Source organism: Zootoca vivipara, chromosome 14 (assembly GCF_965207765.1).
Source record: "Zootoca vivipara chromosome 14, rZooViv2.hap1.1, whole genome shotgun sequence".
Lineage (NCBI taxonomy): Eukaryota > Metazoa > Chordata > Lepidosauria > Squamata > Lacertidae > Zootoca > Zootoca vivipara.
This window is the reverse complement of record NC_142597.1, coordinates 35,568,908-35,581,691: the sequence shown is the minus strand read 5'-3', so window position 1 is coordinate 35,581,691 and position 12,784 is coordinate 35,568,908. Positions and strand designations below refer to the sequence as shown.

Genomic DNA, 12,784 nt, shown 5'->3' with positions numbered 1-12,784 from the left:
GAAACAAAGAGGAAAAAGGAGGGGGAACAAAAAGAAAAAAAACCCCTAAAAAGAAAAAGATAAAAAAAGAAGAAAAAATAAGACTAAAAAGGAAAAAGAAGAAGATAAAACATCATTATTACTTATATTTCTATAATCATTGTGTGGGCCTCCCCAACCTCCCCCCTACCCCGATTTCCATTTTCAATTCTTATTTAGCAGTATTCTTATTCTTATTCCCATTCTATTGCCACAAAAAAAAAAAATTTCCACCTTATATTATAAAAACTATCCCAATTTTTAAATCCTCTTTAATCATTCTAAATTAATATTTCCGAATCTTTTCATAATCAACTCTACTCATTACTTTTCTTGACCTGCCTATTTTTTGTCCTCCAAAGAACCTCTTTATTATTCTTGCATTCACAAATTTTGAATATCATGATTTTCCCCTCCCTCCCCTGGTCTCGGCCTTTCCCTTCCAGTCCAGTAAGTTCCAAAGTCGTCAGTCCAGTTATCAGTCCTTTTTGTCTATCCTGAATAATTAAATATTCAATCTTCCTTCAACCCACCCCCTTCCTGACCTGTTTCAAAATCCAAACCCCCAAAGGGTCCATTCCCTTGGAAGCAACACAATGCACTCATCAGATCTGCATTTGGATGAACACACATTTTGGACCTGTAGCTTCCGTTTCAGTAAGGAATAGGTTCACCATAGCCTCCTTCTGCATGCAGATCTCCTTAATGGGATTTAGGCAGGATGTCTGGATGGTGAGAGCAGCTGGAGAAAGGGACTGGGAAATGTCACATTTGCTGTGCTGTTCTCACTATTTGCCATTGGAATACAATGAAAAATGCAGAGAATGAATAAGGAAATTACGAGACAGGTCTATGCTTATATAGTAAAGGTAAAGAGACCCCTGACCTGACCGTTAGGTCCAGTCGCGGATGACTCTGGGGTTGCGGCGCTCATATCGCCTTACTGGCCGAGGGAGCCAGCGTACAGCTTCCAGGTCATATGGCCAGCATGACTAAGCTGCTTCTGGCGAACCAGAGCAGCGCACGGAAATGCCATTTACCTTCCCACCGGAGTGGTACCTATCTATCTACTTGCACTTTGATGTGCTTTTGAACTGCTAGGTTGGCAGGAGCTGGGACCAAGCAACGGGAGCTCACCCTGTCACAGGGATTCGAACCGCTGACCTTCTGATCAGCAAGCCCTAGGCTCTTTGGTTTAACCCACAGCGTCACCTGCGCCCCTCTATGCTTATATAGCCATCCATCAATAAGGAAGAAAATCCATCCATCAAATGCAAGGAACACTACATATTATTCCACTGCAAGCCACAAATATCTGTCAATCATTCTAATACGATTCTTGACCTTGAACCAAGAAAGATTATATATTGAAAGAAGGAAGAGCCAGCAAGGAAAGGAAGAGGAGATAAAAGATTCTCAACTACAGAGGGAATCTATTTATGCCTTAGGACTCAGTATTCATACTCTTAAGGCCACACTGTTTTGGATTTTCTATTACCCCTTTGCTATAAGGGCAGACATAAAATGAAGATGTAGGACCCCTTGGCTTCTGCAGTGTATAGTGAGTAAACAGAAAATCCCAACCAACAAACTGAGAATTTAATAATGTTGGGGAAAGATTCCTCACCCTCCAAACTAGTTTACCGAAGAAACTTCTGCAGTGACAGTCACCAACTTTGATAGCTTTAAAGGAGGATGGGGCAAATGCATGGAGGATTAAGGCTATCAACAGCCTGATGGATGTGTCCAACCACTGCAGTTGGAAGCAGCATGCTTTTAAATTCCATTTGCTGGAAACCATTAAGTAGAATTGTTCAATTGCATACTGAAATGGAAAATGCCTGTATGTATATTGCTGAAGGGCTTAACATTGGAAAATTCCACTGGCATATACTGAGCTAGAAGACAGCTCTCTGAGATTCCTAGCTGGGTTAATGATTAACTGTTGCTTTCCTCTGCTCTTTCACATGAGTGTTTAACCTTAGGTCACATGATTAAGGTAGAAATTAAAACTGTAGCCCCATGGTTTGGGAGACTGTACCTGGGCCACCTGTGTGCTTACTTAGACTGCTGTCCAGGGGCTTAAACTGCTCTGGGAACTGTAGTTCTGTTTGGGGAAGTGGGGGCTCCAAACAGCTCTCAACATCCTTAGCACACTACATGTGCAACCAAGTGTCAAGTTAAGCTGGCACAAAGGGGGTGTAACTTAATCTTGTTTTCCCTCTGCCAGGGTTGGGCAACCCAGCCAGCAACAGCCCTGCTTCTGGACGGAGTTTGTACCTGGTGTACTTTTACGGCAGCTTAATTCACACCTGCTTTCTTTATGCCAGCTTCTTGATCCCTTAAGTTATTCTGTCTAGGAGAGGAATAATTAGAACACCATGCCATATGCTTATAGCATTGGTGAGCAAGAGTTTATTCTAATGCTCTCATCTTCCAGTCATGGACGATTATGATGATTATTCTGTTCCCCAGGAAATGTTTTACGAGGGGCTCTAAAACAGTGCGCAACACACCGTCATTTCTTTTGCGGCTTGCGGAAATAGCAGGCCCATCGGTACCTCCAGCACAAACGCACTTCCAATCATTATACCCGGGGGTATTGTTATCTGAAAGCTAAACGTAGGCGAGGACCATTTGCAATATTTATTGAATACTAATGCAAAAAGTTAATTTCCAACCCTGCCGGTGCCAAATTTTAAAAGTGGAAAATAATCATCTTTTAATCAAAAAAAACCCAAAATAATACACTGTCATCATAAGCTCAAGATGGTTGTAACTTTAAACGGCTGCTCCTCTGGGGGAAGCTTTTCTCAGCTTCATCCATCTTTTGCTTATGGAAATTAATATGGTTTTATTAACTCCCCGCCTCTATTTGCATTAACAAATATATTTTACATGATACCACATGGGCCCTCTCTTTCCCCAGGCTCCAAGTATCAGGGAACATTAGACTAAAGTTTAAGGATGTAGGAGCACAGGAAGAACCTCCTGGGTCAGGCCAAACCCCCCCATTTAGACCAGCTTTCTGTTCTCACCATGGCCAACCAGAAGCTTATGGGAAGCCTGCAAGCAGGACCTGAGCACAATGGCATTCTCTTCCCCCCCCCACCCCCCGTGGTTTCCAGAAACTGGTATTCAGAAGCATATTGCCTCCAAAAGCAGAGGCAGAACAGAGCCATCATACCTAGTAGACTCCATGAGGCTCCAAGAGTTTGCCCAACCCTCTTTGAAAGCCAACCACGTTCTTGGCCATCACTGCCTCTTTTTGCAGGCCCTCCAAGTGTCCCTATTTTCCAGGGTCAGTCCCAGATTTACAGAAGTCATCCCAGTTTCTGATTTGATCCCAGAACATCCTGCTTTTTTTGTAGGATATCCCTATTTTATATATATATATATATATATATATATATATATATATATATATATGTGTGTGTGTGTGTGTGTGTGTGTGTGTGTGTTAGAAGCTGCCCAGAGTGCCTGAGGCAGCCCAGTCAGGTGGGTGAGGTATAAATAATAAAATGAGGAGGAGGAGGAGGAGGAGGAGGAGTATAATTATTATTGAATAGGACATCCCTATTTTCATCGGAGAAATGCTGAAGGGTATGTTTTAGGAGTGAGTTCTATAACTGCATGTGTGGGAAGTAGTAAGTCCCTTTTCTTAACTCCCCTCCCTCATTTTCTTGTACAGGTATACAGATTTATTCTACATGTTATCAAACTGGGCCCTTTCTTCTTCCAGATGGGTTGGTTGTCACAAAGCAACACAGTAAAGTCGAATACTGCAAGCAAGAGAGAAGTTATCGAATGAGGTGTGTGGAATGGGGTGGGGAAGAGAAAACGAGAAACTCTGTAAGTCTTCCTGCCAAATCAGACCAAAGGCATAGTCAGTTCCATACCCTTTTCCTCCAACACAGCCAGCTAGAAACACCAGAGTTCCCTGGGGGAAAGGACTGATTGCAAACCCACTCTGGGATCTGTAGCTCTTTGAGGGGAATGGGGGGGGTCTCCTGTCATCTATCAGCACCCTTTCAAACTACACTTCCCAGGATTCTCTAGGTATAAAAAGAGTGCTTTAAATATGCAGTGCAGATGTGGCCTCACCCCCTATTAATTTATACACAAACAGGAAGCAATAGTTGATTCATTAACTAAAACTCATACAGGTCAATAAACAAAAATTTGCTTAGCGAAATTACCCCTCTCATAAAAATGTCCTTGCTGTGATAGATCTGAATGCCCCAGTGAACCTCTGTGTTGCTTCTGTGTGTATGTCGGATTATTATTATTATTATTATTATTATTATTTATTTGTACCCCGCAGGTGGCACTGTGGGTTAAGCCACAGAGCCTCTTGGGCTTGCCGATCAGAAGGTCGGTGGTTCGAATCCCTGCAACGGGGTGAGCTCCCGTTGCTCGGTCCCAGCTCCTACCAACCTAGCAGTTCGAAAGCACCTCAAAGTGTAAGTAGATAAATAGGTACTGCTACAGCGGGAAGGTAAACGGCGTTTCCATGCGCAGCTCTGGTTTGCCAGAAGCGGCTTTGTCATGCTGGCCACATGACCTGGAAGCTATACGCCGGCCAATAACGCGAGATGAGTGCCACAACCCCAGAGTCGGTCACGACTGGACCTAATGGTCAGGGGTTCCTTTTCCTTTACCCCGCCCATCTGGCTGGGCCTCCCCAGCCACTCTGGGTGGCTTCCAACAAAATTTTAAAATACATTAGATGTAGGAAAGTAGTACAACAATGAGTCAGGCAAAGTGGAGACAAGTTCTGGTGCTCCCACTACAGGCGTGCGAGTTGCATTTGTGTTTCAGACTTCAAAACTCTTTCAGATTCATTGCAGAGATGCAAAAAAGAAAGAACGTTACCTCATAGCTTGTTTAAAGCTAGATTTTGAATTCAGTTTTACAGAACAATGGGGGTTTGGGGGGGAGGGGTGTTCCAGTAAATTTATAACTCCTGAAGAACTCCAAAACATGAAGAGTAACCACAATGAATATCTTTCTTCAGCAAAAGCACTAGAGTTTGACTCTTCTCTGTCGGATGCCTTTGTGGGCATTATAGATTTATCTGATGTGGGTACTAAGCAGCCAATATTCTGTTGAGTAAATTAGTCCCAATAGAAGACGGAGCTTATCTGATTCAGACACACGCATCCATAAGGAATGCTGACAAAAAGGGGGTTTAGCATGTGCACATATTGAAAGAAAATGTGATGGAACTCAGATTCATCAGTCAAGTGATTCAGCTGCAAAACTGTAAAGGTGTGTCTGTGTGTTCACTTTATGTTTTTATATGTGTGTGTTTAATGCAAGCTATCATGGCCAGATGGTAAGATACCAAACAGAATTAGTTTAACACATTTTCTTCAAGATGTTACAATATTCAACAGCATCTGCGATAAAGTCTCCCCCGCCTCCATCCAAGAAAAGAGCAGCTCTGGTTCCTCCCACCAGCCCATATTTTAGGTGAGGTATTTTGTTTCCATTTCTGATCGGAGCAGACAATTGCGAACTCTGATCACGGTCAATGGAAGGAAGGAAGGAAGAAACTCTGCTCCAAATAGGAGCAGGGGAGGGAGGAGGAGATTTCAGTTTTGGGGGGAAATGAGGAACACAGCAACATCAAAGCCCCATCTATACAAATGTACTATACATTTACAGCAATATCACGCCACTTTAAGCAATCGAGGCTTCTCCCAATGAACCCTGGAATCTGTAAAGGGTGCTGCTAAGAGTCATTAGGGGAGCCTTAATCCATTCAGAGAGATCCAATTCACAGACTGGCTCGGGATTTCCCAAACTTGGGTCTCAAGCTGTTGTTGGACTATAACTCCCATCATCCCTAGCTAGCAGGACCAGTGATCTGGGTGATGGGAGTTGTAGTCCAACAACAGCTGGAGACCCAAGTTTGGGAAACACTGATCTAGACCACTACTCCTTATTCGAGTTAGTGGTGGATCTCTAAGTTCTTAAACACTCGATATCCTTATTAGGAACATGACTGGAACATCAAGTCAGTGGCCCATCTTGTCTACCCATCTGCTCTAACCATGCCTGGCTGGCTGGCCCCTTGGGAATAGGGTTGCCAGACTTAATAGAGGACAGGACTTCTGTGCCTTTAATTGCCCTGCTCTCTTTTGAGTCTGGAAACCTTAAAGAGAAACCAGCAGACCCTTTGTATAATTTCCAAGCAAAGGGTCCTGTCCTCTATTGAGTCTGGCAACCCTACTTGGGAAGCCCGCACAACAGCAGTGCTCTGGAGCACCCCAAAACTGCAATGTTTGCATGCATGCCAAACACTCCTACGCCACCCTTGACCTTCCAACACTGAGTAGGACTAGGGTTTCCAAGCATACTTAAGCCATCTTGGATTATATTCCATGGAGCTCTATATGCCTTTGACTGATAAGTCCCTAGAAGACAGGCATATACATTTGTTTCGGGGGGATTGGCAGGCAGCATAAATTCTGGTGGAGTCCAATCTCAAGTTAATAAGATTGTCAAAATAAAGCCAGGATAGAAGCCTGTGTATTTGATACAGTCACGTCAATCCGTTCTTCCCTCCTTCTCTGAAACCCACCCACTGCTTTCTTTTCAATTAGCAGTTCTTGGATGGGGAGTAATGAAAGCAGTTGCTAAAGAGCACTCGCGCGTCAACGTTGAGGCTGCAAATCCAAAACTTTAAATAGCATGTTGTAAATCGCTTGTCACTGCTGTCAACTTGCCTTGGAACAGCACAGCAAGACGCTATCCAAACTCATCGGCTTCGCTCCCCGCCCCCAACTGTTGGCACAGCCAATCAGACACTTCTCCCCTTCCCAGCTTCAATTTCTGCTGTCTTGCTAAGACTCTACCAAGACAGGTGGTGCACCACCATTGACAAAGAAGGGGTAGGAAGTAAAATGGTTTAATCCTCTCCCACACCTAGACCCAGTTTTGGCAGCTGGGTCCTTGTCACACAACCCAGGCTTCATTCACACAACAATTTATTCCATTTGGTGGGTGTTTCCCTATCAATTTCTACCTTATCTTTGAGCTTTCACACAGTCTCAAAACCACTTCTGGAAATATAACAGAATGTAGCACAGGATGAGGCAGGATGCACATCAGGCAGGGCATTTTTGAGCATGGATCAAGCAACGAGGAAGATCTCCACATGAGTAGCATCACTACCCCTCGTGGGAGAAAATGCCATTGCTGAACTATGCCCTGTGCAAATAAGTACTTTCTTTTAACGGTCCTGAATCTCCCAACATTCAGTTTCATTAGAGGTCCCTGAGTTCCAGTATGATGTGAGAGGGAGATTTTCCACTTTCTCCAAACCATTCACACCTCTGCAACCTATCCCCCTTTTCTCTCCTTTTCTCTAAACTTCTAAGCCTTGCAGGTGTTCCTCTTTGTGTGTGTTGCGATGCACAAGCACAATGCTGAGCTGTATATTATGAGGCACTTCTTGGCCAGATGGCTATCTTCAACACTTCTGAGGAAGCATTTCCTGAACAGTGGAAAGACCACCGTAGTCAGCATCGGGTGACATGGACATGCCTGGAGTCTGGCGTTACAGTTCATTAAAAGTGACACAATCCGACAAGGAACAAGATGAATTTCTCATTCTGACTGTGCGCCAAGTGATATTTCCCTCCTACTTGGAACTGCTCAAAACCTCCCGTCTTCTTTTCACAGGATTCTCAGATTTGGAACACCAGCACCCAAATATTGTGTTGGAAACATGGAACATCACATATTGAATATTTACGAGGCTCTAACCAGATGCTACTATGTGGAACTAAGAAGTACAGAAATAAAACAATAATAATAAAAGTGTTCTTATAATAAACTGTTCAGAACAGTTTCAGTCTTTGCAGAAGTCTTTTTTTCCATTTCAACCAATCCTTGTTTGTGCCTTCTGCCAGATATTCAGAGGGTGATTTATACTGTTCTAAGCAAGCTTGCAAAACAATAGGTTTGCTAATGTCCAATTTGTTGGATCTACCTTTACATTAGATCAGGCTTCCTCAACCTTGGCCCTCCAGATGTTTGGAGACTACAATTCCCATCATCCCTGACCACTGGTCCTGCTAGCTAGGGATCATGGGAGTTGTAGGCCAAAAACATCTGGAGGGCCGAGGTTGAGGAAGCCTGCATTAGACCCTCCCTTAAGCAATCTCGGAGAAACCCTTGCATGCTTTGGAGGCTCCCAAGAAGCAAACTGTGCCAGAAAGCTTTTCTACAAAGATTCATAAGGCAGCTCTTTTTGTTTCACATCAGGCAGGGCATTCAGCACCACTGAGAGGTTGCACGTTGTGTTTAAATGAGCATAAGCAGGCATGCAATGTCTCTTCCTCCGTGAGGAAAGACAGCTTTGAGGGGGGAATACAGGAGAAATGGTTGGGATCAGACGCCTGGCCACCATCTCTCCACTTCTGAGTGGCTTCACCTTCTCACCCAAGTTCAAAATGCAGGCAAACATGCATTTTGGATCTGATTTGGGCACGGACAACAACTTGTGGGGCCATTTGATGTCAAGGAGTGGCAAATATACAAAAGGTTAAGCAACCATCTCCTACTTGTTCACTTAAAATTTTCTCCAAAACTTTTCCTTGAATGGTGTTGCAGTTCCATGGTGTATGTTTGCGTCTATGCATGTACTTCCTAAGCGTGTTTGCACACGCACGCACGCACACATGAAGCCACTTTCTACTGGAAACGATCACTATTATTTCATAAACCATATGGTCACCCCCCCCCAAAAAAACTTCCTACTTAATTATGAGCACTCCATCAACGGTTTGCCTGTAAGAAAACGCGAAGGCGCTATCATACAGCATGGCAAGGTAGTCATGGGCTCATGCACTACAACCAGCAAGATTAAGAGTGCATCCTCAGTACATAGAGATGCCATGCCAGCGTAGCATCTAGGCAACGTTTGTACTATGTACTCAACAACAGGTTATCCACTAGGGTCATGACTTTTTCATTTTTTTTTCTCAAAAATTATTTCCTGTAGCACAAATGGATGAACTTTTGTCTATTAATGACTAAAATGAGGTATATTCCACTGAAATATTTTAAAAGGTGACGCACAAACCATTTTTTTGTATGCCGTTTTACCGTTTCATAAAATTGTATTAACAATTCCATATATATTTTGTATCAAATTTGGACACAACACCACATTCCACAATGGGGAGTGTTCTTAGCAACATAGGGTATACAAATGTCACACCTGCGCAAGGTAAAAGCCCCCTTTTTGGGACCTCAAAACTCAGCCAGCAGACCCTGCCGGGCATGCTGGGAGAAGAACCTACAGGAGAAGTAGCAAAACATCGTCCTCTAGCGGCGTCTATATTGTTACTGCAGCTCAAAAAAGCTTCCTTGTGTGTTTGATGACCCTTGTGTGTTTGATGTTGTATATATGTGACTCTAAAGCTTGGGTTCAATTTTATATCTGCTTACAGTGACTTCAAAAATGGTCAAAAAAAACTGATAGATGAAATTTTTAAAATCATTTTGTGCGTCAGGTTTTTTTAATCAAATCTCTTTAAAAGTAAGATTTTATCTAATCATTAATGAAAGCTCATCAAATTATGATACAGGGAAATGAGGTTGTAAAAAAGTCATCACCCTATTATCCACCTTCCTAAGATGCCATTCATATTGTGCCTGTCAACATCTGTTATGAGCCCTGCATCCAGCAGTTAACTGGACATAGAGGCTGCAGGGGGCACCACATATGGAGCAGGATCTAGATCAGGCTCAGAGCAGACTGCAGAAGATCACTGGAGGTCACTGCACCTGAGGCAGTTGGACAATAACTCCCAGAGGAACCTCCCAGACCACCAGGGCCTATAGGGTCACAGCCCAGGCTCTCAGAGGCACCTTTCCCTGATCCTGAAGAACCAGATGCCTCCCACCACACATCACCAGTCCAGCAGTACCAGGAGCACATCAGGAGAAAACTATGGAATGAAGGCGGAGTGTCCGTCTTCAGGTCAGAAGGTTGGCCAGTTAAGGCCCTGAATTTCTCTCAAGGGGGTGGAGCCTGGAGGAGGTTGAGGACAGGGGCACCAAAGGCCTCAGTCTCCCCCCCCCAAACTTTGTAAGAGCAAGTTGCTCACTTGGAGCCATCTGTGGTCGTAATGAACAAAGCCAAACCGTGACCCGTTTCCTTAAAAAGAAAGGAATTTTTACAAAACCCTTCTGGAGGAAATGAAATTCTGATCCTACCAGGTGGGGAGGGGAAATGAAAATATAATATAATAAATAAAACCTCAACAATTGAAATAGGGTGCTATTTCTCCATCTAAAATCACCATTGGAAACAGCCATTTCTGTCCCTGAAATCTCCAGCTCATTTGTCCTTCTATGTTCATTAATTTTCCATTTTTTTCTCTCCTTTAATTGCAAGCCCCTGGGATTTTAGTAAAAAAAAAAATTAAAACAACAACAGCAACCCTGTGTTGTACAGCTGCAAGGAACATATCTCGTAAAGCAGAAATGCAAGATCCCACAAGATCCTACACAGATCCCAGAAGCAATCCTGCTTACAAACTCACTTGCATGCACCACCTTCTGGCGTGGCGCTCAACGCCATTCCCCTAGAGCTGTGCCACCTTTTTTTAAGTAATAAACTTTATTCGCCATAGCCAACGGTCATAGCAATGATAAAACAATACAATATGTACAAATGAAAACATTGAATAAAAGGCACATTTTAGTATCTGAAATTATCAGTCAGTTGGTGGCCCTTAATCTAATTGCACCATCTATGTATCTAGCAACCTTTGCTGTTATCTGGTCATTTTGGTCTGACAAGAGAAAGGGTCTGTTGCCCCCCTAGGCTGCCTGTCATATTGAGACAACCCTAGTCTCATCAGTTCCATTGACTGGAGTAGCAACTCATTTACATTTAGGAATCTTTAAGCCAGAGAAACACCCAAGACAACATCAGCCCAACTTTGACTCAACATTCCATTCCCAACTTGCCAAGAGGCAACCTCAAGGGCCCAACCCCAAGAGGAGAGAGACGTGGCAGCAGAAACCAGGAGGGAAAACAATGCCAGAGATAACAAACAGGTATGCCTAAAGTGGAGAAATAAGTCCATCCCACTCCAACACATTTTTCAACGCTTCCTACCTGTCTGAGTCCTTTCAGGAACTTCTTCCTTTTCCTGAGATGTTGGCAGAGGTTGCGGTCATTCTCACGGTCTGAGCTGTAGTGGTGATGGTGCAGTCTGTTCTTTTTCAGGTGGTATGGCAGTCCATTAGTGAGCACGTCCCGTTTCTTCTTCACAAAGGGGTCCAGACGCTTCTCCATGAGGTCATGAGGCTTCACCACAACCTCCTTCTGAATGGTTGGGAGGGGAGAAAGAGAAAGAAATCCTGTTGTTGTTTTGGAAGACTATCAGCTACAAGTATAAGGTTTTTAGAGACCCCAGCTAAGCTTTCAAGTTCAATAACATGGTGGCCAACTTTTGAACCAGATTCTGCAGCTGCCATAGCTTAGTGGGGAGAGCACATGCACACGGGAAACCATTCCAAGTGTGGTTTGTCAATCAACATCGTTTCTTGGGAAACTGTAGTTCTGCGAGGGGAATAGGGACCTTCTTACAACTCACAGCACTCTTAACAAACAACAGTCCCCCGAATTCTTTGGAAGAAGCCCTGACAGTTGAAAAGATTAACTTGGGACCCATCAGCACTATACAATCTGGAACAGTGGTGGGAGACCCCATTTACGCCAAGTCATGTCTCTCTGCTCCACACCTGATGCCATATAAGATATCAGGCATGGAGCAGATAGGGGCATGGCTAAACTGCAAAGCAGTTGGTTCTGGTGAGGTCAGACTCCTATGTATAGTTTGCTCTAGGGAGCTTAGTATGGTCAGAATCGAATACAGTGGTACCTCTGGTTAAGAACTTAATTTGTTCCGGAGGTCTGCTCTTAATTTGAAACCGTTCTTAACCTGAGGTACCTCTTTAGCTAATGGGGCCTCCCACTACTGCTGCGCCACCGCCACACAATTTCTGTTTTCATCCTGAGGTAAAGTTCTTAAGCCGAGGTACTACTTCCGGGTTAGCAGAGTCTGTAACCTGAAGTGTTTGTAACCCGAAGTACCACTGTATACACTCCCAGAGTTAATGCTCAATTACTTCTGGTTAATGAGTCACCATAGCTGCTCCAAGGGCTGTGAAAATTTGTGTCCTGGGGTTTTTAGGATGGTCGCAGTGGAAGACAGGAGTGCCTGGCATGCTCTGGTCCATGGGATCACGAAGAGTCGGACACAACTAAATGACTAAACAACAACAACAACAACCCATATGCTATCTGAAACCAAAGGGCCACATTGGTTGCCAGAGGAGGGTTCCCCCCTCCAGCACTCCTGGAGTGGCTCCAGGAGTGTGTCACCTAGGACACAGAGACACCAATGCCATTGTGAAGAGACATCTCATGGCCAGCCCACCAGGCGGAGTTCTTTTTGCTCCCTCAGGTGAAAGATGCCTCTTGCTTGCCAGGCTAGAGCTGTGCCTGCTCCACTTCCTCCTAACAGGAGCCCAGGGAGGATGTCAGCTGTTGGATCAATGTCTTCGCAACTGCAGTTATGTCTTTGCACCTGCTTATATATCACACTGATCTCAGCATGAAAGGTTTTGACAGAAAACGTAATCCGAGTCCAAGCCCTTCATCCAGTGGGAGCCAGGACAAAGGCTGGACTTAATGCTTATCTAAGATATCACAAGTGTTACTCCCAATGGC

At 44.1% G+C, this 12,784-nt stretch overlaps 1 protein-coding gene across 4 annotated transcripts in view; it reads right to left on the bottom strand.

The window, feature by feature from the left end:
• Positions 1-12,784, bottom strand: part of AUTS2 (activator of transcription and developmental regulator AUTS2) — a 734,101-nt gene that overhangs the window by 579,887 nt on the left and 141,430 nt on the right. For 3 of the 4 annotated variants that reach the window (XM_088657874.1, XM_088657876.1, XM_060283030.2), the window contains exon 2: positions 11,165-11,374. In XM_088657874.1, the coding sequence (XP_088514000.1) occupies positions 11,165-11,374 (210 nt within the window). The remainder of the gene's footprint in view (positions 1-11,164; positions 11,375-12,784) is intronic. The other variant, XM_088657875.1, reaches the window with a different exon arrangement.